The 24,619-nt window shown below is 49.4% G+C and overlaps 1 protein-coding gene across 1 annotated transcript in view; it reads left to right on the top strand.

Annotated features, from left to right (window-relative positions):
* LOC139266720 (dynein axonemal heavy chain 6-like) overlaps positions 1-24,619 on the top strand; it is a 199,542-nt gene that overhangs the window by 7,173 nt on the left and 167,750 nt on the right. The window contains exon 2 of the mRNA XM_070884305.1: positions 8,785-8,940. Within this exon, the coding sequence (XP_070740406.1) occupies positions 8,785-8,940 (156 nt within the window). The remainder of the gene's footprint in view (positions 1-8,784; positions 8,941-24,619) is intronic.

A 24,619-nucleotide genomic window follows, 5' to 3' on the forward strand; every position in this document is an offset into this window, starting at 1 on the left:
CACGTCCGGACAGCGCCATTTAAGTTGGCCTCCAATGGCCAGGCGGAACGGGCGGTCCAAGTCATAAAGCAGGGCATGCTACGCATCCAAGGACCCTCCCTTCAGTATCGCCTATCGCGCCTCCTGCTGGCCTACAGGTCCCGGCCGCACTCGCTCACGGGAGTCCCGCCAGCGGAACTCCTCATGAAACGCACGCTCAAGACGCGGCTGTCCCTCATTCACCCAGCCCTGGCAGACATTGTTGAGGGCAAGCGCTAGTCCCAAACCGAGCTCCATGATCGAGGCTCAAGGGGGAGGTGTATAGAAATAGATGACCCGGTATTTGTTTTAACCATGCTTTGGGACCCAAATGGCTTGAGGGCACCGTAATTGGCAAAGAAGGAAACAGGATCATGGTGGTCAGACTAAACAATGGGCAGATATGCCGCAAACACTTGGACCAAGTAAAGACAAGGTTCAGTGCAGACACGGAGGAACCGGAAGAGGAGCATGATGGGATAGCACCCACACCACTGCCAGTGGACGAGCAACAAAGACAGCCCTCAGCATGCACAGTCCCTGCGGTCAGCCCGGACAGGCCGGAATTACCTCAAGTGACAGAGACTCGTGCTGAGGCTCAGCCACCAGAGCCACAACTGCAGCGCTCAACAAGAGAGCGTCGACCATCCGATAGACTTAACCTCTGAAACTAAATGACCTAAGGGGGGAGGTGATGTCATGTATTTCACCATCTTGCAATGACTATAAGTATGTAACAGTAACTCAGGCATACTGTACCTGTACCCTTGTAATGCACACCCTGACCACAGGGAGTGAGCTCCTCACCTGGGCTTCCAGGTATAAAAGGGGAGGTCCCACCCAGGATCAGCACTCTTCAGTCCTGGAAATAAAGTGAAGGTCACAGAGTGACCGTGTCTGATATATCCATGCCTCGTGTGAGTTTGTAACTCACAACACCTGCCAAGCTAATTTAAACAGCACTAGCAAACCCTCCCATGAGGATGCTGATCCTGGCTCCGTTAAAGTGCACGCATTCATCTGCTCTATCCTCCTATTTCTGTACTCACTGGCACGTGGCACCGGCAGTAAACCGGAGATTTACTACCTTTGCGGTCCTGCTTTTTGATCTCTCTCCTAGCTCCCTAATCTCTGTCTGCAGGACCTCATCCCTCTTTCTACCTATGTCATTGGTACCGATATGGACCACGACCTCTGGCTGTTCACCCTCTCTCCCCAGAATGCCCTGCAGCCGCTCGGTGACATCCTTGACCCCGGCACCAGGGAGGCAACATACCATCTTGGAGCCACGTCTGCGGCCGCAGAACGCCTGTCTGCTCCCCTGCCACTATCGCTCTTCCAGTCTTCTTCCTCCCCCCCTGTGCAGCTGAGCCACCTGTGGTGCCGTGGACTTGGCTCTGGCTGCACTCCCTAGACGCCTTCACCAGTACTCAGAACATAATACTGGTTGGAGAGTGAGATGAAGTCAGGGGACTCCTGCACTACTTGCCTAGTCCTCCTCCTCCCTCTGGTGGTCACCCATTACCTCTCTGCCTGCATACTTTTAAGCTGTGGGTGACCACCTCTAGAAACGTGCTATCCATGAAATTCTCAGTCTTGTGGATGCACCGCAGTGATTCCTGCCGCCGCTCAAGCTCTGAAAAGCGGAGCTAGAGTTGCTGTAGCTGGAGACACCTCCTGCACATGTGGTCATCCAGGCTACACGAAGCGTCCTGGACTTTCCCTGTGGCACAGGATGTGCACTCCACGGGACAGAGCTGCCCTACCATGCCTCTAGTTAATAGACTTGGAACTACCCAGCAGAAATAAACTTTAAAACTTAGCAAAGCACACTCAGCCACTACTCACCAATCAGCTCTTACCCTCTATTTTATAGGCTATAGAAACATAGAAAATAGGTGCAGGAGTAGGCCTTTCGGTCATTCGAGCCTGCACCACCATTCAGTAAGATCATGGCTGATCATTCCCTCAGTACCTGGAAGCGTCCCTGACTTCCCACATAATACAGGAGGAGCATAACTCGTGTCCGAGCTCTCCTGCCATGACTTAACCCTTAGATTAACTTAATTTGTCAACAACAATGTTAAAGGTTACTTACTGATACAGAAAAGAAAAACAAAAACTACTCACCAATCACCAGCTAATCACTTACCCCCTTGGCTGTGATGTCACCTTTCGATTTCTTTCTACTTCTTTGTTTACCTTCTGCCTTTGCTGCAGCTGCACCAGCTAGCCTCTCCGAACTCCCCGCTCGAACTGCCGCTGGGCCTTTTTATAGACCTCTCCTCCGACGTCCCCAGATTCCCACCTTTCCGAACTCCCCGCTCGAACTGCCGCTGGGTCTTTTTATAGACCTCTCCTCCAACGTCCCCAGACTCCCGCCTCTCCGAACTCTCCAATCGAACTGCCGCTGGGCCTTTTTATAGACCTCTCCTCCGACGTCCCCAGATTCCCACCTTTCCGAACTCTCCAATTGAACTGCCGCTGGGTCTTTTTATAGGCCTCTCCTCCAACGTCCCCAGACTCCCGCCTCTCCGAACTCCCCAATCGAACTGCCGCTGGGCCTTTTTATAGACCTCTCCTCCGACGTCCCCAGATTCCCACCTTTCCGAACTCTCCAATTGAACTGCCGCTGGGTCTTTTTATAGGCCTCTCCTCCAACGTCCCCAGACTCCCGCCTTTCCGAACTCTCCAATCGAACTGCCGCTGGGTCTTTTTATAGGCCTCTCCTCCAACGTCCCTGGACTCCCGCCTCTCCGAACTCCCCGCTCGAACTGCCGCTGAAATACTTCACAGAAAAAAACTTGAAAACGTTTTATTTTCAATTAAATATTTTATTTAATTAATGAGGTTAGGTTTAGAAATATCACTTGTCTTTATTCACTTTTTAAATCGCGGCTCTTGAATTATACCAATGCTGAATGTTAAAAGAAGAGAAATGGAGAAATACTCACCAACCAACCAGCCAATCACTTACCTGCCTTCCTGTGATGTCGCACTTCGCTCATGCGGCTTCCAGCTCCGGGCTGCTCTGAGCCTTGCTCCTTTATCCTGAAGGTGAACGTACCCTCCTCCACCGAGCTGGTCTCCCCACTCGAGGGCACTGAAGAGGGGTCTCGTTCTGTGGCCACACATGTCTCCACGTCCTCCTTGTCCTCCCCTCGTGTGATGACGGTGGCTGACGGGCAGGCTGCGGCTCATCTGGCTCACCATTGGTAAGCACAAAGCAGCACAAGTGTGGGTAGCAGTTGGGGAGGGGGCAGGAAGGCAAGAAGGAGGGGGCATCGTTATTGTGGAGCTCCATGTTGTAAGGCATGTGGGCTCAAGGTTCAGGGCTCTCACAGAAAACGGATATCTCATTCACAAGATATGTGGGCTATTATGGATCCCCCACCCCCGACCACCTCCCTCCTTCCCTCCCTTCACCCTGCCATTGGCAGCAGGTTCCCTCTTTAAATTCCTCCACCTCGACCATTCTCTCCTCCATTAACAACCTCCTCACAATCCAACACTTTCCCAGTGTCTCCTTTCTCTCAGTGTCCATATCCATACATCTATCTGTGGAGTCTTTTGGGAAGTTCCTTCGTTAAAGGTGCTATATAAGGGCAAGTTGTTATAGTTGTTGAATGACTATCATCATAATAAGTGACAGCTCATTAAACAATAACTTGGCTTCGCAAGCAGTAATTATCACATTAACATGATTTGGCAAGACATAGGGGTCATTAAGCTGGTGCTACAGCTGATTAATTGTCATGTAATTCTCATCATCATTGGCAGTTCCTCGAAATCAAGGAATACTTGCTTCCACTCTAAAAGTGACTTCTTAGGTGACTGTATAATCCAATACGGGAATTGCAGTCTCTGTCACAGGGGGTACAGACAGTCGTTGAAGGAAAGGGTGGGTGGGGAGTCTGGTTCACTGCACACTCCTTCCGTTGCCTGTGCTTGCTTTCTGCATGCTCTCGCCGACGAGACTCAAGGTGCTCAGCACCCTCCCGGATGCTGTTCTTCAACTTAGGGTGCTCTTTGACCAGGGTCTCCCAGGTGTCGGTGGGGATGTTGCACTTGATTTTGTCCCTTAGTTCTAGTCTCCCCCATCAGTGGAAACATCCTCTCAGCATCCACCTTGTCGAGCCCCCTCATAATCTTATATGTTTCGATAAAATCACCTCTCATTCTTCTGAATTCCAATGAGTAGAGGCCCAACCGACTCAATCTTTTCTCATAAGTCAACCCCCTCATCTCCGGAATCAACCTAGTGAACCTTCTCTGAACTGTCTCCAAAGCAAGTATATCCTTTCGTAAATATGGAAACCAAAACTGCACGCAGTATTCCAGGTGTGGCCCCCCCAATACCCTGTATAACTGTAGCAAGACTTCCCTGCTTTTATACTCCATCCCCTTTGCAATAAAGGCCAAGATACCATTGGCCTTTCTGATCACTTGCTGTACCTGCTTACTAAGCTTTTGTGTTTCATTCACCAGGACCCCCAGGTCCCACTGTACTGCAGCACTTTGCAATTTTTCTCCATTTAAATAATAACTTGCTCTTTGATTTTGTCTGCCAAAGTGCATAACCTCACACTTTCCAAAATTATACTCCATCTGACAAATTTTTGCCCACTGACAGCCTGTCAGGAGCAGGGTACCGCTGGAGTTGGTTTTCCCTACCCCCTTCTGCCGATCACGCCTCCCCAGAGGTCTGTGTCCTTACCGACTCTGGCATTGAAGTCGCCGAGGAGGATCAGTTTGTCGTCCATAGGGATGCGGGACAGGGATTGTTCGAGGCTGGAGTAGAATACCTCTTTGCCCTCATTTGTTGCGCTGAGTGTTGGGGCATACGCATTGTGGTGCACTGGTTCCAATATAGGGTAAGCCGGAGAGTCATGAGACATAGAAACATAGACAATAGGTGCAGGAGTAGGCCATTCGGCCCTTCGAGCCTGCACCACCATTCAATAAGATCATGGCTGATCATTCACCTCAGTACCCCTTTCCTGCTTTCTCTCCATACCCCTTGATCCCTTTAGCTGTAAGGGCAATATCTAACTCCCTCTTGAATATATCCAATGAACTGGCATCAACAATTCTCTGCGGTAGGGAATTCCACTGGTTAACAACTCTCTGAATGAAGAAGTTTCTCCACATCTCAGTCCTAATGGCTTACCCTTTATCCTTAGACTGTGTCCCCTGGTTCTGGACTTCCCCAACATCAGGAACATTCTTCCTGCATCTAACCTGTCCTGTCCCATCAGAATTTTATATATTTCTATGAGATCCCCTTTCACCCTTCTAAACTCCAGTGAATACAGGCCCAGTCGATCCAGTCTCTCCTCATATGTCAGTCCTGCCATCATGGGAATCAGTCAGGTGAACCTTCGCTGCACTCCCTCAATAGCAAGAACGTCCTTCCTCAGATTAGGAGACCAAAACTGAACACAATATTACAGGTGAGGCCTCACTAAGGCCCTGTACAACTGCAGTAAGACCTCCCTGCTCCTGTACTCAAATCCTCTAGCTATGAAGTGCCTTCTTCACTGCCTGCTGTACCTGCATGCCAGCTTTCAATGACTGATGTACCAAGACACCCAGGTCTCGTTGCACCTCCCCTTTTCCTAATCTGCCGCCATTCAGATAATATTCTGCCTTCGTGTTTTTGCTATGTTCGCTAATGCTACAGGGGGAGTCTCTGAGGCGGTCGACCAGCTCGTTCTTGATGGCAAAACCAACTCCATGGAGGTGGCGTTCTTCTTCTGATTTGCCTTTCCAGCTTGTGCTCAAATTGTAATGGGACGATAGGATGGCACTTTTTCATCGTTTGCCGCCCGATCGAGTTGGAGCCGAGTCAGAGAAGCCAGCAGCAAAGTCGGGGCTCAGGAGCGAGGTCGGGACCCAGGAGCGAGGTCGGGGCCTGGGAGCAAGGTCGGGGATGGGAGCGAGGTCGGAGCTCAGGTGTGGGGTCGGGGCCCAGGAGCGAGGTCAGAACCCAGGAGCGAGGTCGGGGCCCGGGAGCGAGGTCAGGGCTCAGGAGCGAGGTCGGGGCCCAGGAGCGAGGTCGGGGCCCGGGAGCAAGGTCGGGGCCCGGGAGCGAGGTCGGGGCCCAGGAGCGGGGTCGGGGCCTGGGAGCGAGGTCGGGGCCCAGGAGTGAGGTCGGGTGGAGCGGGGTCGGGGCCCGGGAGTGAGGTCAGAACCCAGGAGCGAGGTCGGGGCCCGGGAGCAAGGTCGGGGATGGGAGCGAGGTCGGAGCTCAGGTGCGGGGTCGGGGCCCGGGAGCGAGGTCAGAACCCAGGAGCGAGGTCGGGGCCCGGGAGCGAGGTCAGGGCTCAGGAGCGAGGTCGGGGCCCAGGAGCGAGGTCGGGGCCCAGGAGCGAGGTCGGGGCCCGGTAGAGAGGTCGGGGCCCAGGAGCGAGGTCGGGGCCCAGGAGTGAGGTCGGGTCCCAGGAGCGAGGTCGGGGCCCGGGAGAGAGGTCGGGGCCCAGGAATGAGGTCGGGGCCCAGCAATGAGGTCGGGGCCCAGGAATGAGGTCGAAGTCCAGCAGTGGCACAGCATGGACCAGGAGCGAGGTCGGGGCCCAGTAATGAGGTCGGGGCCCAGTAATGAGGTCGGGGCCCAGGAGTGAGGTCGGGGCCCAGGAGCGAGGTCGGGGCCCAGGAGCGAGGTCGGGGCCCAGGAGTGAGGTCGGGTGGAGCGGGGTCGGGGCCCGGGAGTGAGTCAGAACCCAGGAGCGAGGTCGGGGCCCGGGAGCAAGGTCGGGGATGGGAGCGAGGTCGGAGCTCAGGTGCGGGGTCGGGGCCCGGGAGCGAGGTCAGAACCCAGGAGCGAGGTCGGGGCCCGGGAGCGAGGTCAGGGCTCAGGAGCGAGGTCGGGGCCCGGGAGCGAGGTCGGGGCCCGGGAGCGAGGTCGGAGCTCAGGTGCGGGGTCGGGGCCCGGGAGCGAGGTCAGAACCCAGGAGCGAGGTCGGGGCCCGGGAGCGAGGTCGGGGCCCGGGAGCGAGGTCGGGGCCCGGGAGCGACGTCGGGGCCCGGGAGCGAGGTCGGGGCCCGGGAGCGACGTCGGGGCCCAGGAATGAGGTCGGGGCCCAGCAATGAGGTCAGGGCCCAGGAGTGGCACAGCATGGACCAGGAGCGAGGTCGGGGCCCAGCAGCGGCACAGCATGGACCAGGAGCGAGGTCGGGGCCCAGGAATGAGGTCGGGGCCCAGGAATGAGGTCGAAGCCCAGGAGCGAGGTCGGGGCCCAGGAATGAGGTCGGGGCCCAGGAATGAGGTCGAAGCCCAGCAGTGGCACAGCATGGACCAGGAGCGAGGTCGGGGCCCAGGAGCGAGGTCGGGGCCCAGGAGCGAGGTCGGGGCCCAGGAGCGAGGTCGGGGCGCAGGAATGAGGTCGGGGCCCAGCAGTGGCACAGCATGGACCAGGAGCGAGGTCGGGGCCCAGGAGCGAGGTCGGGGCCCAGGAATGTGGTCGGGGCCCAGCAGTGAGGTCGGGGCCCAGGAATGAGGTCGGGGCCCAGCAGTGGCACAGCATGGACCAGGAGCGAGGTCGGGGCCCGGGAGCGAGGTCGGGGCCCAGGAATGAGGTCGGGGCCCAGCAGTGGCACAGCATGGACCAGGAGCGAGGTCGGGAGGCCTACACTACGTTCTCTGAAACCCAGGTAGAGAGATCCTGCGGGAAGGAGGGAGGGGGACAGTAGGAATATGTGTGTGTGTGTGTGTGTGTGTGTGCTCGGCCCATGCAGCAGAGCCTGCTCTCCAGTCGTCTTGGACCCCCTCGCCATTGGACCAAGATCTTGATCTGCTAAGCCCGTGTGGTAGCTGGTGTGCAATGGCTACCACACATTAAAATAATTCATGCACAGGCATCTTCCACCCTTTAAAATGAAGTTCGGGACCTGGAACGTCAGGACCCTCATGGACAACCCCAACAGTGACAGACTGGAATACCGCACTGCTATCGTTGCCTGGGAACTCAAACGATTCGACATAGACATCGCCGCCCTAAGCAAGACTCGGTGGGCAGGGGATCTCAGAGACGCTGTAATCGTGAACATCTTCAAGAAAGGTGACGTCCGATTGCGGTAATTACAGAGGTGTTTCCCTGCTGTCTGCCACAGGGAAAGTCATTGCAAGAATCCTCCTCAAACGCCTTCTCCCAGTGGCTGCAGAGCTCCTCCCAGAGTCGCAATGCAGATTCCGCCCACTACGGGCCACAATGGACATGATCATCACTACACGACAAATCCAAGAAAAATGTAGGGAGCAGCATCAACCCTTGTACATGGCCTTCTTTGACCTCACAAAGGCCTTTGACACGGTCAACCATGAGGGATTATGGAGTGTCCTTCTCAAATTCGGCTGCCCTCAAAAGTTTGAATAGTGCCGCTTAACCTGCACGTTCCTCAGCCTGGACTCCTGCTGACCCATCTGCTCAGCCACATCTCCAGATCCTTAAGGGCACCTCTGAGCTGGAGAGCCCACCAAAGGGGATTGCAGCAAAGTGATGCTCTTTACAATAGCCACACTGGGCCTGAACTCCCCTCCAGGTGCAGGGGGGTACTGCTGCAGTGCTCGTCCCTTGCCCGACCATTGGATGTTCCGGTGAAGCTCCTTGGGATGTTCCACTACTTTAACAGCGCTGTATAAATGCAAGCTACTGCTGTTGTTGTTGATGAGAAGAAAATTGACAAAAAAAATGTTCAGGTTAGTTAAGAGTAGAATCTTCCTTCACAGATATCATGACTGACTCTTTGTCTTGTTCCTGTTTGTAGGGGTGCAGTTATCAAGCCTTGCTGGATCAATAATGTCTGGGACTCCCAAATCAAAGCAAACCAATCAGAAAAGTCTTGTGTGTACAGTAGACATTGTGCGATATTCCTTTCTAACCAGCCTGCTGCTGCTCAACAAATGCCCTGTGCTGCTTACAGGTAAGAACTCATTGGCAAAATGAACATCCTGTGCACTTTACTCTCCCATCTGACAATTCACCTTGCAGCTTCTGCATCCTTCCGCTGATGTTCTTTGGTCAGAAGGCGAGGGGATTGCAAATCAACAGTGCATGGCTGAAGAATATTTATGAGCGTCATAGAATGATACAGCACGCAAGGAGGCCACTCCAGCCGTCGTATCTGTGCCAGCTCTTTGAAAGAGCTGTCCAATTTAGTCCCACACCTCAGCTTTTTCTCCATAACCCTGCAAATTAGTCCTCTCCACATATATGTGCAATTGCAGGTGGGGGTAGGGGTGGCAGTGTTTTTCTGCATAGGATTACATCGGATATACAGCACAGAAACAAGCAATTCAGCCCAACTAGTCCATGCCAGCGTTTATGTTCCACTCTTGCCTCTTTCCTCATCTAACTCTGTTCCCTTCTCCCTCTAAGGTATACTTATCTAACTTCCCCTTAAATGCATTGATACTGTACCCTTCAACCACTCCCTGTGGCAGCGAGTTCCACATGCTCACCACTCTCTGGGTACAGAAGTTTCTTCTGAATTCCCTATTTGATTTCCTGGTGACTATCTTATATTGATGGCCTCTAGTTATGCTCTTCCCCACCTTGGTTAGACCACAATTGAAGTACTTCGTACAAGTCTGGTCACCATATTATCTATGTATTCACTTTATCAAAACCTTTTAGAATTTTAAAGACTTCTATTAGGTCACCCCTCATCATTCCCTTTTCAAGAGAAAAGAGACCCATCCTGTTCATCCTTTCCTGATATGTATAACCTCGCATTTCTGGTATTATCCTTGTAAATCTTCACTGCCTCTATATCCTTTTTATATATGGCGACCAGAACTGTACTCAGTGCTTCAAGTGAGGTCTAACCAAGGTTCGATACAGGTTTAGCATAACTTCCCTACTTCTCAATTCTGTTCCTCTAGAAATAAACCCTAGTGCTTGGTTTGCTTTTTTTTTATGGCCTTGCTAACCTCTGTCGCTACTTTATAGCAATTTATGTATTTGTACACCGTGATCCCTTTGTAACTCTACCCCACCGAGACTCGCACCCTCCAAGTAATAAGTGACCTCCCTGTTCTTCCTACCAAAATGTAATAATTCACATTTATCTGTGTTGCACTTCATTTGCCAATTATATACCCATTCTGCGTTTATTAATGTCCTCCTTTAATTTGTTGCAGTCCTCCTCAGGTATAACCCCACCCCCCCCCCCCACACACACACACAATTTGGTGTTATCCGCAAATTAAGAAATTGTGTTTTTGATTCCAAAGTCTAAATCATTATTCTAAATTGGAAACAACAATGGTCCCAGAACTGATCCACCTTCTGCCAATCTGAATAGCTACCTTTTACCCCTACTCTACTTTCTGTCTTGGAGCCAGATATTTGTGGTACCTTATCGAAGGCCTTTTGAAAATCTAGATAAATTACATCTACTGCTTTACCCTCGTCTACTCTCTCTCTGTTACCTCTTCAACAAATTGTGAGGTTGGTCAAATAAGACTTTCCCTTTTGAAATCCATGCTGACTATTCATTAATATATTTTTGGTTTCTAGATGTTCTATTTTCTCCTTTAGTAGGGATTCAATTATTTTTCCTACCGCCAATGTTATGCTGACTGGTCCACAGTTCCCTGAACATGTTCTATCTCCTTTCTTAAATATAGGTTACATTAGCTATCCACCAGTCCTCTGGCACTACACCTTTTTCTAACGAGTTATTAAATATGTATAGTAATCCCTCTGATATCTCTTCCTTATATTCTTTCAAAATGCATGGATGTAATCCATCCAGACCAGGGCTTTATCCTCTTTGAGTTTGATTAATTTATTTCATATATCTTCTCTTTTTATTTTTAATGCAGTTATCTCAGTACTAATCTCATCATCCGAAGTCATGTCCACTTGTTCTATCTCCCTGATAAATACTGAAGCAAACTAATTATTTAATACTGCTGCCATCTCTCTATTGCTGCCTGTGGTATTATCCTTCCTTTTTTATTTATGTGCCTGGAAAATATTTTACTATTTTGTTTTATGTTCCTTGATAATTTAATTTCATAGTTCCTCTTGCCTTTCTAATGGTTTTCTTGACTCCTCTCCTAATCTCTTTGTATTCTCCCTTATCATGCTCTCCCCTGCTGTCCATCTACTTAATTTATGCCTCTTTCCTTACCTTTAATTGTTCCCCTTATGGCTTTATTCATCCATGGTGTCTCATTAGTGCTTAGCTTGTTTTTTAGCAGAATATATTTTTCCTGGATTTTGTTGAATACCCTTTTAAATGTTTCCCATTGCTGTTCCACATCATTGTTTGTCAATAATGTTGTCCATTTTATTTTCCCAAGTTCTATTCTCAGCCCCTTTAAATCAGCTTTTCTCTAATCTATTACCCTGGTCTTCGTTATACTTAGGTCCTTCTCAATTATTATCTTAAAGCGTATTATATTTTGGTCACTATTGCCTAGATATTCCCCTACTTTTACTTCTCTTATCTGTACACATTGTAGGAACTCCATTGCCTTATCCCCTTTACCTACCTCCTCTATCCAATTATTATTGGGGTAATTGAAATCTCCCATTATTATTCTATGTTTTTTACTAATTTCCCTAAAATCTTTGCATATTTCTTTCTCCACCTCCCTTCCATTATTAGGTGTAGAATAGCGCTATTAGTAAGTTTGATCCTTTATTATTGTTTATCTCTATCCACATGTATTCTATTTTTGTCTTGCTAATAGCTGCATCACATTTTTCTATTATGCCATTATGTTATCCCTAATAAGTGTAGCTACTCCAACTCCCCTTTTTCCCACTATCTTTTCTAAATATGTTATAACCTGCAATTCACAGTGCTGATTTTTCTGTAGCCATGTCTCAGTAATCCCGACTATGATGGTTCCTCACAACTCATGATTGCCTCCAGCTTCCATGCTTTATTATGGACACTGTGTGCATTGCTGTACAGACAGTTTAACTTGTTTTTAATAGCAGTTCCTCTCAATTTATTGTTAACCATCTTTTTAAACTCCTGGGGCTGGATTATTGGTTGCCTAATGCCTCAGTTAGCGGCCAGAGGAGGCATTAATGGGAACATAAGAGGTTACCGATCGGGAGCGCAGTGTTTGGTGCCCTGACCGAGAGCTCACTAGAGGCTCACCGGGGGCGCAGACCAGTAGCTGATGGTCAGTCCGATCATGACGTATTCCTGGTGCAACGTCCATGCTTGTGTCCCAGTCGTAAAATTGGGTGCGCGCCTCATTTAAGGGCCGCCAAGATCAACGTCGGGAAAAACAGTCGGTACAGGTATGAGGAGTCGTTAGCTGGTGGCTACTTACCCATGACCTCTACCATCTAGAAGGACAAGGGCAGCAGGCGCATGTGAACATCACCACCTCCAAGTTCCCCTCCAAGTCACACACCATCCTGACTTGGAAGTATATCGCCGTTCCTTCATTGTCGCTGGGTCAAAATCATGGAACTCCCTTCCTTACAGCACTGTGGGAGTACCTTCACCACACGGACTGCTGAGGTTCAAGAAAGCGGCTCACCACCACATTCTCAAGGGAAAGTAGGGATGGGTAACAAATGCTGGCCTTGCCAGTGACGGCCACATACCAAAGTCGAGAAGTCTTGCTACAATTGTACAGGGCATTGGTGAGACCACAACTAGAGTATTGCATACAGTTTTGGTCTCCTTATTTAAAGAGGGATATACTTGCATTGGAGGCAGTTCAGAGAAGGTTCACTAGGTTGATGACATCCTTTGTGAGTGTGACAAAGGTAAACTATCCCTCCTCGTCCTTCTGGACCTGTCTGCTGCCTTTGACACAGTTGACCACTCCACCCTCCTCCAACACCTCTCCACCACCGTCCAGCTGGGTGGGACTGCACTCACTTGGTTCCTTTCTTATCTATCTAATCGTAACCAGAAAATCTGCAATGGCTTCTATTCCCACTCCCGCTTCGTTACCTCTGGTGTCCCCCAAGGATCTATCCTTGGCCCCCTCTTATTTCTCATCTACATGTTGCCCCTTGGAGATATCATCTGAAAACATGGAATTAGTTTCCACATATACGCTGACGACACCCAACTCTACCCCGCCACAAACTGCGTTCCCTAACCACTGACTCCATCCCTCTCCCTAGCATCAATCTGAGGGTGAACAAGACTGTTCGCAACCTTGGTGTCATATTTAACCCTGAAATGAGTTTCCAGCCACATATCCCGGCATAACTAAAACCGCCTTTTTCCACCTCCGTAACATCGGCCGTCTCCGCCCCTGCCTCAGCTCTTCTGCTGCTGAAACCCTCATTCATGCCTTTGTTACCTCTAGACTTGACTACTCCAACTCACTCCTGGTCGGCCTTCCACATTCCACATGACGTAAACTTGAGATCACCCAAAACTCTGCAGCCCAAGTCACGATTACCCATCCTTTCTGACCTACATTGGCTCCCGTTTAAACCACCCCTCGATTTTAAAATTCTCATCCTTGTATACAAATCACTCCATGGACTTGCCCCTCCCTATCTATGTAATCATTTTCAGCCTCACAATCCCACAATCTCAAATTCTGCCCTCTTGAACATCCCACATTAGAACTGTTCAGCCATCGGTGGCCGTGCCTTCAGCTGTTTGAGCCCTAAGCTCTGGAACTCCCTCCTTACATCTCTCTGCCTCTCTACCTCTCTTTCCTCCTTTAAGACGCTCCTTAAAACCTCCCTCTTGAACCAAGCTTTTGGTCATCTGCCTTAATTTCTTCTTTTGTGGCTCAGTGTCAAATTTATCTGTTTTATCTTATTACACTGCTGTGAAGTGCCTTGCAATGTTTTACTACGTTAAAGGCGCTATATAAATAAAATTTATTATTATTATTTTTGATGAAGGGGTTGACATATGAAGAAAGATTGAGCAAGTTGGGCCTGGGCCTATACTCATTGGAGTTTAGAAGAATGAGAGATGATCTTATTGAAACGTGTAAGATTCTGAGGGGGCTTGACAGGGTAGATGCAGAGAGGATGTTTCCCCTCGTGGAGGAATCTAGAACTGGGGGCTATGGTTTTAGAATAAGGGGTCACCCATTTAAAACGGAAATGAGGAGGAATATCTGCTCTCTGAGGGTCGTGAATCTTTGGAATTCTCGACCCCAGAGAGCTGTGGAGGCTGGGTCATTGAATATATTTAAGGTGGAGATAGACAGATTTTTAAATGATAGGGGAGTCAAGGGTTATGGGGAGCGGACAGGAAAGTGGAGTTGAGGCCAGGATCATATCAGCCATGATCTTATTGAACGGTAGAGCAGGCTCGAGGGGACAAATGGCCGACTCCTGCTCCTATTTCTTATGTTCTTATGAACGAATAAAAAAAAAAATTCAGCCATTTTGCTGAGCTCCCCTTTGAACCCCGGGGTCCATGCTGCGTTCAGGTAGCCCGGCACTCAAGAATAACGGGCTCCTTTCTTTCCATTGTGCAGGATTTGGTGCTGAAAACCTCCCGATAACTGACCACTGACTCAAGTACATTTCCAATCTTCTGTTTTTAAACAAAATTTGCATTTATGTGTTTTTCCTATTTTTAACTAGTGGATTCATTTGAAGTCGTGTGATCAAAAAATAAACACCAGACAAGATTATTTCTCGCAATACAATTAGCAGTTCTCGTACAGCAGAAACTGAATAAATACATATGTAAGCAGGGCTTGACAATATTCATAAGATACAATCTACAGATCGCACAAACTCATCTGGAGCCCTGCCGAGCAGGTAGAACTTTCCCATCAAGTAATCATGGAAACGATTTTTATCAACTTTAAAAATAATCGACCTTTTGATTCCACAACTGAAAGCTACGATCCAAATTTTTAATTGAGCAGTCACAAAGTATTTGAGACTCACAAGTCTAATCAGAATTCACTATAGATGTAACTCAGTGAATGAGGGAGGGCAATGCAGCCGATTAATTTCAGCATTTTTGATCAACTTCATGTAAGTCTTTTCAAGAAGATCGAGACTCGCGCGATTAATGGCTAAAACAAAAGCAAGGTTCTGCGGATGCTGGAAATCTGCAATACAAACAGAAAATGCTGTAAAACACTCAGCAGGTTCGGCAGAATCTGTACAGAGAGAAACATAGAAACATAGAAACATAGAAAATAGGTGCAGGAGCAGGCCATTCAGCCCTTCTAGCCTGCACCGCCATTCAATGAGTTCATGGCTGAACATGCAACTTCAGTACCCCATTCCTGCTTTCTCGCCATACCCCTTGATCACCCGAGTAGTAAGGACTACATCTAACTCCCTTTTGAATATATTCAGTGAATTGGCCCCAACCACTTTCTGTGGCAGAGAATTCCACAGGTTCACCACTCTCTGGGTGAAGAAGTCTCTCCTCATCTCGGTCCTAAATGGCTTCCCCCTTATCCTTAGACTGTGACCCCTGGTTCTGGACTTCCCCAACATTGGGAACATTCTTCCTGCATCTAACCTGTCTAAACCCGTCAGGATTTTAAATGTTTCTACGAGGTCCCCTCTCATTCTTCTGAACTCCAGTGAATACAAGCCCAGTTGATCCAGTCTTTCTTGCTAGGTCAGTCCCACCATCCCGGGAATCAGTCTGGTGAATCTTCGCTGCACTCCCTCAATAGCAAGAATGTCCTTCCTCAAGTTAGGAGACCAAAATTGTACACAATACTCCAGGTGTGGCCTCACCAAGGCCCTGTACAACTGTAGCAACACCTCCCTGCCCCTGTACTCAAATCCCCTCGCTATGAAGGCCAACATGCCATTTGCTTTCGTAACCGCCTGCTGTACCTGCATGCCAACCTTCAATGACTGATGTACCATGACACCCAGGTCTCGTTGCACCTTCCCTTTTCCTAATCTGTCACCATTCAGATAATAGTCTGTCTCTCTGTTTTTACCACCAAAGTGGATAACCTCACATTTATCCACATTATACTTCATCTGCCATGCATTTGCCCACTCACCTAACCTATCCAAGTCACTCTGCAGCCTCATAGCATCCTCCTCGCAGCTCACACTGCCACCCAACTTAGTGTCATCCGCAAATTTGGAGATACTACATTTAATTCCCTCGTCTAAATCATTAATGTACAATGTAAACAGCTGGGGCCCCAGCACAGAACCTTGCGATACCCCACTAGTCACTGCCTGCCATTCTGAAAAGTACCCATTTACTCCTACTCTTTGCTTCCTGTCTGACAACCAGTTCTCAATCCACGTCAGCACACTACCCCCAATCCCATGTGCTTTAACTTTGCACATTAATCTCTTGTGTGGGACCTTGTCGAAAGCCTTCTGAAAGTCCAAATATACCACATCAACTGGTTCTCCTTTGTCCACTTTACTGGAAACATCCTCAAAAAATTCCAGAAGATTTGTCAAACATGATTTCCCCTTCACAAATCCATGCTGACTTGGACCTATCATGTCACCATTTTCCAAATGCACTGCTATGACATCCTTAATAATTGATTCCATCATTTTACCCACTACTGAGGTCAGGCTGACCGGTCTATAATTCCCTGTTTTCTCTCTCCCTCCTTTTTTAAAAAGTGGGGTTACATTGGCTACCCTCCACTCCATAGGAACTGATCCAGAGTCAATGGAATGTTGGAAAATGACTGTCAATGCATCCGCTATTTCCAAGGCCACCTCCTTAAGTACTCTGGGATGCAGTCCATCAGGCCCTGGGGATTTATCGGCCTTCAATCCCATCAATTTCCCCAACACAATTTCCCGACTAATAAAGATTTCCCTCAGTTCCTCCTCCCTACTAGACCCTCTGACCCCTTTTATATCTGGAAGGTTGTTTGTGTCCTCCTTAGTGAATACTGAACCAAAGTACTTGTTCAATTGGTCTGCCATTTCTTTGCTCCCAGTTATGACTTCCCCTGATTCTGACTGCAGGGGACCTACGTTTGTCTTCACTAACCTTTTTCTCTTTACATACCTATAGAAACTTTTGCAATCCGCCTTAATGTTCCCTGCAAGCTTCTTCTCGTACTCCATTTTCCCTGCCCTAATCAAACCCTTTGTCCTCCTCTGCTGAGTTCTAAATTTCTCCCAGTCCCCAGGTTCGCTGCTATTTCTGGCCAATTTTTATGCCACTTCCTTGGCTTTAATACTATCCCTGATTTCCCTAGATAGCCACGGTTGAGTCAGCTTCCCTTTTTTATTTTTACGCCAGACAGGAATGTACAATTGTTGTAATTCATCCATGCGGTCTCTAAATGTCTGCCATAGCCCATCCACAGTCAACCCCTTAAGTATCATTCGCCAATCTATCCTAGCCAATTCATGCCTCATACCTTCAAAGTTAGCCTTCTTTAAGTTCTGGACCATGGTCTCTGAATTAACTGTTTCATTCTCCATCCTAATGCAGAATTCCACCATATTATAGTCACTCTTCCCCAAGGGGCCTCGCACAATGAGATTGCTAATTAGTCCTCTCTCATTACACAACACCCAGTCTAAGATGGCCTCCCCCCGAGTTGGTTCCTCGACATATTGGTCCAGAAAACCATCCCTTATGCACTCCAGGAAATCCTCCTCCACCGTATTGCTTCCAGTTTGGTTAGCCCAATCTATATGCATATTAAAGTCACCCATGATAACTGCTGCACCTTTGTTGCATGCACCCCTAATTTCCTGTTTGATGCCCTCCCCAACATCACTACTACTGTTTGGAGGTCTGTACACAACTCCCACTAACGTTTTTTGCCCTTTGGTGTTTTGCAGCTCTATCCATATAGATTCCACATCATCCAAGCTAATGTCTTTCCTAACTATTGCATTAATCTCCTCTTTAACCAGCAATGCTACCCCACCTCCTTTTCCTTTTATTCTATCCTTCCTGAATGTTGAATACCCCTGGATGTTGAGTTCCCAGCCCTGATCATCCTGGAGTCACGTCTCCGTAATCCCAATCACATCATATTTGTTAACATCTATTTGCACAGTTAATTCATCCACTTTATTGCGGATACTCCTTGCATTAAGACACAAAGCCTTCAGGCTTGTTTTTTTAACACCCTTTGTCCTTTTAGAATTCTGCCGCACAGTGGCCCTTCCTGTTCCCCGCCCCGGGCCTCTCCGCCCCCCACCCCCCACCATCTCCCCACCGTCTCCTGCCTCTGCCTCCCTTTTGTCTCCCTACATTGGTTCCCATCCCCCTGCCATATTAGTTTAACTCCTCCCCAACAGCACGAGCAAACACTCTCCCTAGGACATTGGTTCCGGTCCTGCCCAGGTGCAGACCGTCCGGTTTGTACTGGTCCCACCTCCCCCAGAACCGGTTCCAATGCCCCAGGAATTTGAATCCCTCCCTGCTGCACCACTGCTCAAGCCACGTATTCATCTGCGCTATCCTGCGATTCCTACTCTGACTAGCACGTGGCACTGGTAGCAATCCAAAGATTACTACTTTTGAGGTCCTACTTTTTAATTTAGCTCCTAGCTCCTTAAATTCGTTTCGTAGGACCTCATCCATTTTTTTACCTATGTCGTTGGTACCAATGTGCACCACGACAACTGGCTGTTCTCCCTCCCATTTCAGAATGTCCTGCACCCGCTCCGAGACATCCTTGACCCTTGCACCAGGGAGGCAACATACCATCCTGGAGTCTCGGTTACGGCCGCAGAAACGCCTATCTATTCCCCTCACCATTGAATCCCCTATCACTATCGCTCTCCCGCTCTTTTTCCTGCCCTCCTGTGCAGCAGAGCCACCCACGGTGCCATGAACTTGTCTGCTGCTGCCCTCCCCTGATGACTCATCCCCCCCCAACAGCACTCAAAACGGTGTATCTGTTTTGCAGGGGGAATGACCACAGGGGACCCCTGCACTACCTTCCTTGCACTGCTCTTCCTGCTGGTCTTCCATTCCCTATCTGGCTGTGGACCCTTCACCTGCGGTACGACCAACTCGCTACACGTGATACTCACGTCATTCTCAGCATCGTGGATGCTCCAGAGTGAATCCACCCTCAGCTCCAATTCCGTAACGTGGACCGTCAGGAGCTTGAGGCGGACACACTTCTCACACACGTAGTCGTCAGGGACACCGGAAGTGTCCCTCAGTTTCCACATGGTACAGGAGGAGCATAACACGTGACCGAGCTCTCCTGCCATGTCTTAACCCTTAGATACCCTTAAATTGGTAATAACAATGTTACAGTTCACTTACTGATATAAAAAACAAAAAGAAAAGATACTCACCAATCACCAGCCAATCACTTACCCCATTGGCTGTGACGTCACCTTTTGATTCCTTTCTACTACTATTTTGCTTTCTCTCCCGCTGTAGCTGCACAAGTACGCCTTTTATAGGCCGCTCCGACACTGCTCCCGCCTCTCACAAACTGCCGCTGACTCTCGAGCTCCCGCTGGGCCTTTATAGGCCGCTCAGACACTGCTCCCGCCTCTCACCAACTGCCGCTGACTCTCGAGCTCCCGCTGGGCCTTTTATAGGCCGCTCCGACACTGCTCCCGCCTCTCACCAACTGCCGCTGACTCTCGAGCTCCCGCTGGGCCTTTATAGGCCGCTCCGACACTGCTCCCACCTCTCGCCAACTGCCGCTGACCCTCGAGCTCCCGCTGGGCCTTTATAGGCCACTCCGACACTGTTCCCACCTCTCGCCAACTGCCGCTGACCCTCGAGCTCCCGCTGGGCCTTTATAGGCCGCTCCGACACTGCTCCCACCTCTCGCCAACTGCTGCTGACCCTCGAGCTCCCGCTGGGCCTTTTTAGGCCGCTCCAACGCTGCTCCCACCTCTCGCCAACTGCCGCTGACCCTCGAGCTCCTGCTGGGCCTTTTATAGGCCGCTCCGACACTGCTCCCACCTCTCACCAACTGCCGCTGACCCTCGAGCTCCCGCTGGGTCTTTATAGGCCGCTCCGTCACTGCTCACGCCTCTCGCCAACTACCGCTGACCCTCGAGCTCCCGCTGGGCCTTTATAGGCCGCTCCGACGCTGCTCCCACCTCTCACCAACTGCCGCTGACCCTCGAGCTCCCGCTGGGCCTTTATAGGCCGTTCCGACAATGCTCCCACCTCTCGCCAACAGAGGTAACGTTTCAGGTCGACGGCCTCTCGGCTGAATTAAGGGCAAAGCTGCTTCCTCAGTTGAAAATGATTTCGACACACATCAAGTCAGTACACAATATAGGGGTGAGAGAGAGGTAGTATAGGGGTGTGAGAGAGGTAGTATAGGGGTGAGAGAGAGGTACTGTAGGGGTGAGAGAGAGGTAGTATGGGGTATGAGAGAGGTAGTATAGGGGTGTGAGAGAGGTAGTATAGGGGTGAGAGAGAGGTAGTATAGGGGTGAGAGAGAAGTAGTATAGGGGTGTGAGAGAGGTAGTATAGGGGTGAGAGAGAGGTACTGTAGGGGTGAGAGAGAGGTAGTATGGGGTATGAGAGAGGTAGTATAGGGGTGAGAGAGAGGTAGTATAGGGGTGTGAGAGAGGTAGTATAGGGGTGAGAGAGAGGTACTGTAGGGGTGAGAGAGAGGTAGTATGGGGTATGAGAGAGGTAGTATAGGGGTGTGAGAGAGGTAGTATAGGGGTGAGAGAGAGGTAGTATAGGGGTGTGAGAGAGGTAGTATAGGGGTGAGAGAGAGGTAGTATAGGGGTGTGAGAGAGGTAGTATAGGGGTGAGAGAGAGGTACTGTAGGGGTGAGAGAGAGGTAGTATGGGGTATGAGAGAGGTAGTATAGGGGTGTGAGAGAGGTAGTATAGGGGTGAGAGAGAGAGCTAGTATAAGGGTGTGAGAGGGATAGTATAGGGGTGAGAGAGAGGTATTATAGGGGTGTGAGAGAGGTAGTATAGGGGTGTGAGAGAGGTAGTATAGTGGTGAGAGAGACAGCTAGAATAAGGGTGTGAGAGGGAAAGTATAGGGGTGAGAGAGGTAATACAGGGGTATGAGAGAGGTAGTATAGGGGTATGAGAGAGGTAGTATAGGGGTGTGAGAGAGGTAGTATAGGGCTGAGAGAGAGGTAGTATAGGGATGTGAGAGAGGTAGTATAGGGCTGAGAGCGGTAGTATAGGGGTGTGAGAGGTAGTATAGGTGAGTGAGAGGTAGTATCGGGGTGAGAGAGAGGTAGTATAGGGGTGTGAGAGAGGTAATACAGGGGTGTGAGAGAGGTCGTATAGGGGTGTGAGAGAGGTAGTATAGGGGTGAGAGAGGTAGTATAGGGGTGTGAGAGACACATTATAGGGGTGAGAGAGAGGTAGTGTAGGGGTGTGAGAGAGGTAATACAGGGGTGTGAGAGAGGTCGTATAGGGGTGTGAGAGAGGTAGTATAGGGGTGAGAGAGAGGTAGTATAGGGGTGTGAGAGACACAGTATAGGGGTGAGAGAGAGGTAGTGTAGGGGTGTGAGAGGTAGTATAGAGGTGAGAGAGAGGGAGTATAGGGGTGAGAGAGAGGGAGTATAGGGGTGAGAGAGGTAGTATAGAGGCGAGAGAGAGGGAGTATAGGGGTGAGAGAGGTAGTATAGGGCTGAGAGAGAGGTCGTATAGGGGTATGAGAGAGGCAGTATCGGGGTGAGAGAGAGGTCGTATAGGGCTGAGAGAGAGAGCTAGTATAAGTGTGTGAGAGGGATAGTATAGGGGTGTGAGAGAGGTAGTCTAGGGGTGTGAGAGGTAGTATAGGGGTGTGAGAGAGGTAGTATAGTGGTGAGAGAGAGAGCTAGAATAAGGGTGTGAGAGGGATAGTATAGGGGTGAGAGAGAGGTAGTCTAGGGGTGTGAGAGGTAGTATAGGGGTGTGAGAGAGGTAGTATAGTGGTGAGAGAGAGAGCTAGAATAAGGGTGTGAGAGGGATAGTATAGGGGTGAGAGAGCGGTAGTATAGGGGTGAGAGCGGTAGTATAGGGGTGTGAGAGAGGTAGTACAGGGTTATGAGAGACACAGTATTGGGGTGTGAGAGAGGTAGTAGTGTGGTGAAAGAGAGGTAGTACAGAGGCGAGAGAGAGGGAGTATAGGCTTGACAGAGAGGTAATATAGGTGTGAGAGAGGTAACATAGGGTTGTGAGAGAGGTAGTATAGGGGTGAGAGAGAGGTATTATAGGGGTGAGAGAGAGGTAATATAGGTGTGAAAGAGGTAATATAGGGTTGTGAGAGAAGTAGTATAGGGGTGAGAGAGAGGTATTATAGGGGTGAGAGAGAGGTATTATAGAGGTGTGAGAGAGGTAGTATAGGGGTGAGAGAGAGGTAATATAGGCGTGAGAGAGTTAATATAGGGTTGTGAGAGAGGTAGTATAGGGGTGAGAGAGAGGTATTATCGGGGTGAGAGAGAGGTATTATAGAGGTGTGAGAGAGGTAGTATAGGGGTGAGAGAGAGGTAGTATACGGGTGTGAGAGAGGTAGTATAGGGGTGTGAGAGAGGTATTATAGGGGTGAGAGAGAGGTATTATATAGGTGTGAGAGAGGTAGTATAGGGGTGAGAGAGAGGTAGTATACGAGTGTGAGAGAGGTAGTATAGGGGTGAGAGAGAGGTATTATAGGGGTGAGAGAGAGGTATTATAGAGGTGTGAGAGAGGTAGTATAGGGGTGAGAGAGAGGTAGTATAGGTGTGAGAGAGAGGTAGTATAGTGGTGTGAGAGAGGTAGTATTGTGGTGAGAGAGAGGTAGTATAGTGGTGAGAGAGAGGTAGTATACGGGTGTGAGAGAGGTAGTATAGGGGTGAGAGAGAGGTTGTATAGGGGTGTGAGAGAGGAAGTATCGGGGTGTGAGAGAGGTAGTATAGGGGTGAGAGAGGTAGTATAGGGGTGAGAGAGGGAGTATAGGGGTGAGAGAGAGGTAGTATAGGGGTGAGAGAGGTAGTATAGGGGTGAGAGAGAGATAGTACAGGGGTGAGAGAGAGAGGTAGTATAGGGGTGAGAGAGGTACTATAGGGGTGAGAGAGGTAGTATAGTGGTGAGAGAGATAGAATAAGGGTGTGAGGTAGTATAGATGTGAGAGAGAGGTATTATAGGGGTGTGAGAGAGGTAGTGTAGGGGTGTGAGAGAGATAGTATAGGGGTGAGAGAGGGAGTATAGGGGTGAGAGAGAGATAGTATAGGGGTGAGAGAGGTAGTATAGGGGTGAGAGAGAGATAGTACAGGGGTGAGAGAGAGGTAGTATAGGGGTGAGAGAGGTACTATAGGGGTGAGAGAGGGAGTATAGGGGTGAGAGAGATAGAATAAGGGTGTGAGGTAGTATAGATGTGAGAGAGAGGTATTATAGGGGTGTGAGAGAGATAGTATAGGGGTGTGAGATAGGTAGTATAGGGGTGTGAGAGAGATAGTAAAGGGATGTGAGAGAGGTAGTATAGGGGTGAGAGAGAGGTAGTATAGGGGTGAGAGAGAGGTAGTATAGGGGTGTGAGAGAGGTAGTATAGGGGTGAGAGAGAGGTAGTATATGGGTGTGAGAGAGGTAGTATAGGGGTGAGAGAGGGTTGTATAGGGGTGTGAGAGAGGTAGTATAGGGGTGAGAGAGAGATAGTATACGGGTGTGAGAGAGGTAGTATAGGGGTGTGAGAGAGGTAGTATAGGGGTGAGAGAGTAGTATAGTGGTGTGAGAGAGGTAGTATACGGGTGTGAGAGAGATAGTACAGGGGTGTGAGAGAGGTAGTATAGGGGTGTGAGAGAGATAGTATAGGGGTGTGAGATAGGTAGTATAGGGGTGTGAGAGAGATAGTATAGGGGTGTGAGAGAGGTAGTATAGGGGTGAGAGAGAGGTAGTATAGGGGTGAGAGAGAGGTAGTATAGGGGTGAGAGAGAGGTAGTATAGGGGTGTGAGAGAGGTAGTATTGTGGTGAGAGAGAGGTAGTATAGTGGTGAGAGAGAGGTAGTATACGGGTGTGAGAGAGGTAGTATAGGGGTGAGAGAGAGGTTGTATAGGGGTGTGAGAGAGGAAGTATCGGGGTGTGAGAGAGGTAGTATAGGTGTGAGAGAGGTAGTATAGGGGTGAGAGAGGGAGTATAGGGGTGAGAGAGAGATAGTATAGGGGTGAGAGAGGTAGTATAGGGGTGAGAGAGAGATAGTACAGGGGTGAGAGAGAGAGGTAGTATAGGGGTGAGAGAGGTACTATAGGGGTGAGAGAGGTAGTATAGTGGTGAGAGAGATAGAATAAGGGTGTGAGGTAGTATAGATGTGAGAGAGAGGTATTATAGGGGTGTGAGAGAGGTAGTGTAGGGGTGTGAGAGAGATAGTATAGGGGTGAGAGAGGGAGTATAGGGGTGAGAGAGAGAGGATAGTATAGGGGTGAGAGAGGTAGTATAGGGGTGAGAGAGAGATAGTACAGGGGTGAGAGAGAGGTAGTACAGGGGTGAGAGAGGTACTATAGGGGTGAGAGAGGTAGTATAGGGGTGAGAGAGATAGAATATGGGTGTGAGGTAGTATAGATGTGAGAGAGAGGTATTATAGGGGTGTGAGAGAGATAGTATAGGGGTGTGAGATAGGTAGTATAGGGGTGTGAGAGAGATAGTAAAGGGATGTGAGAGAGGTAGTATAGGGGTGAGAGAGAGGTAGTATAGTGGTGAGAGAGAGGTAGTATAGGGGTGTGTGAGAGGTAGTATAGGGGTGAGAGAGAGGTAGTATAGGAGTGAGAGAGGTAGTATAGGGTTGAGAGAGAGGTAG

This window comes from Pristiophorus japonicus, chromosome 7 (genome assembly GCF_044704955.1).
Source record: "Pristiophorus japonicus isolate sPriJap1 chromosome 7, sPriJap1.hap1, whole genome shotgun sequence".
Classification (NCBI taxonomy): Eukaryota; Metazoa; Chordata; class Chondrichthyes; family Pristiophoridae; genus Pristiophorus; species Pristiophorus japonicus.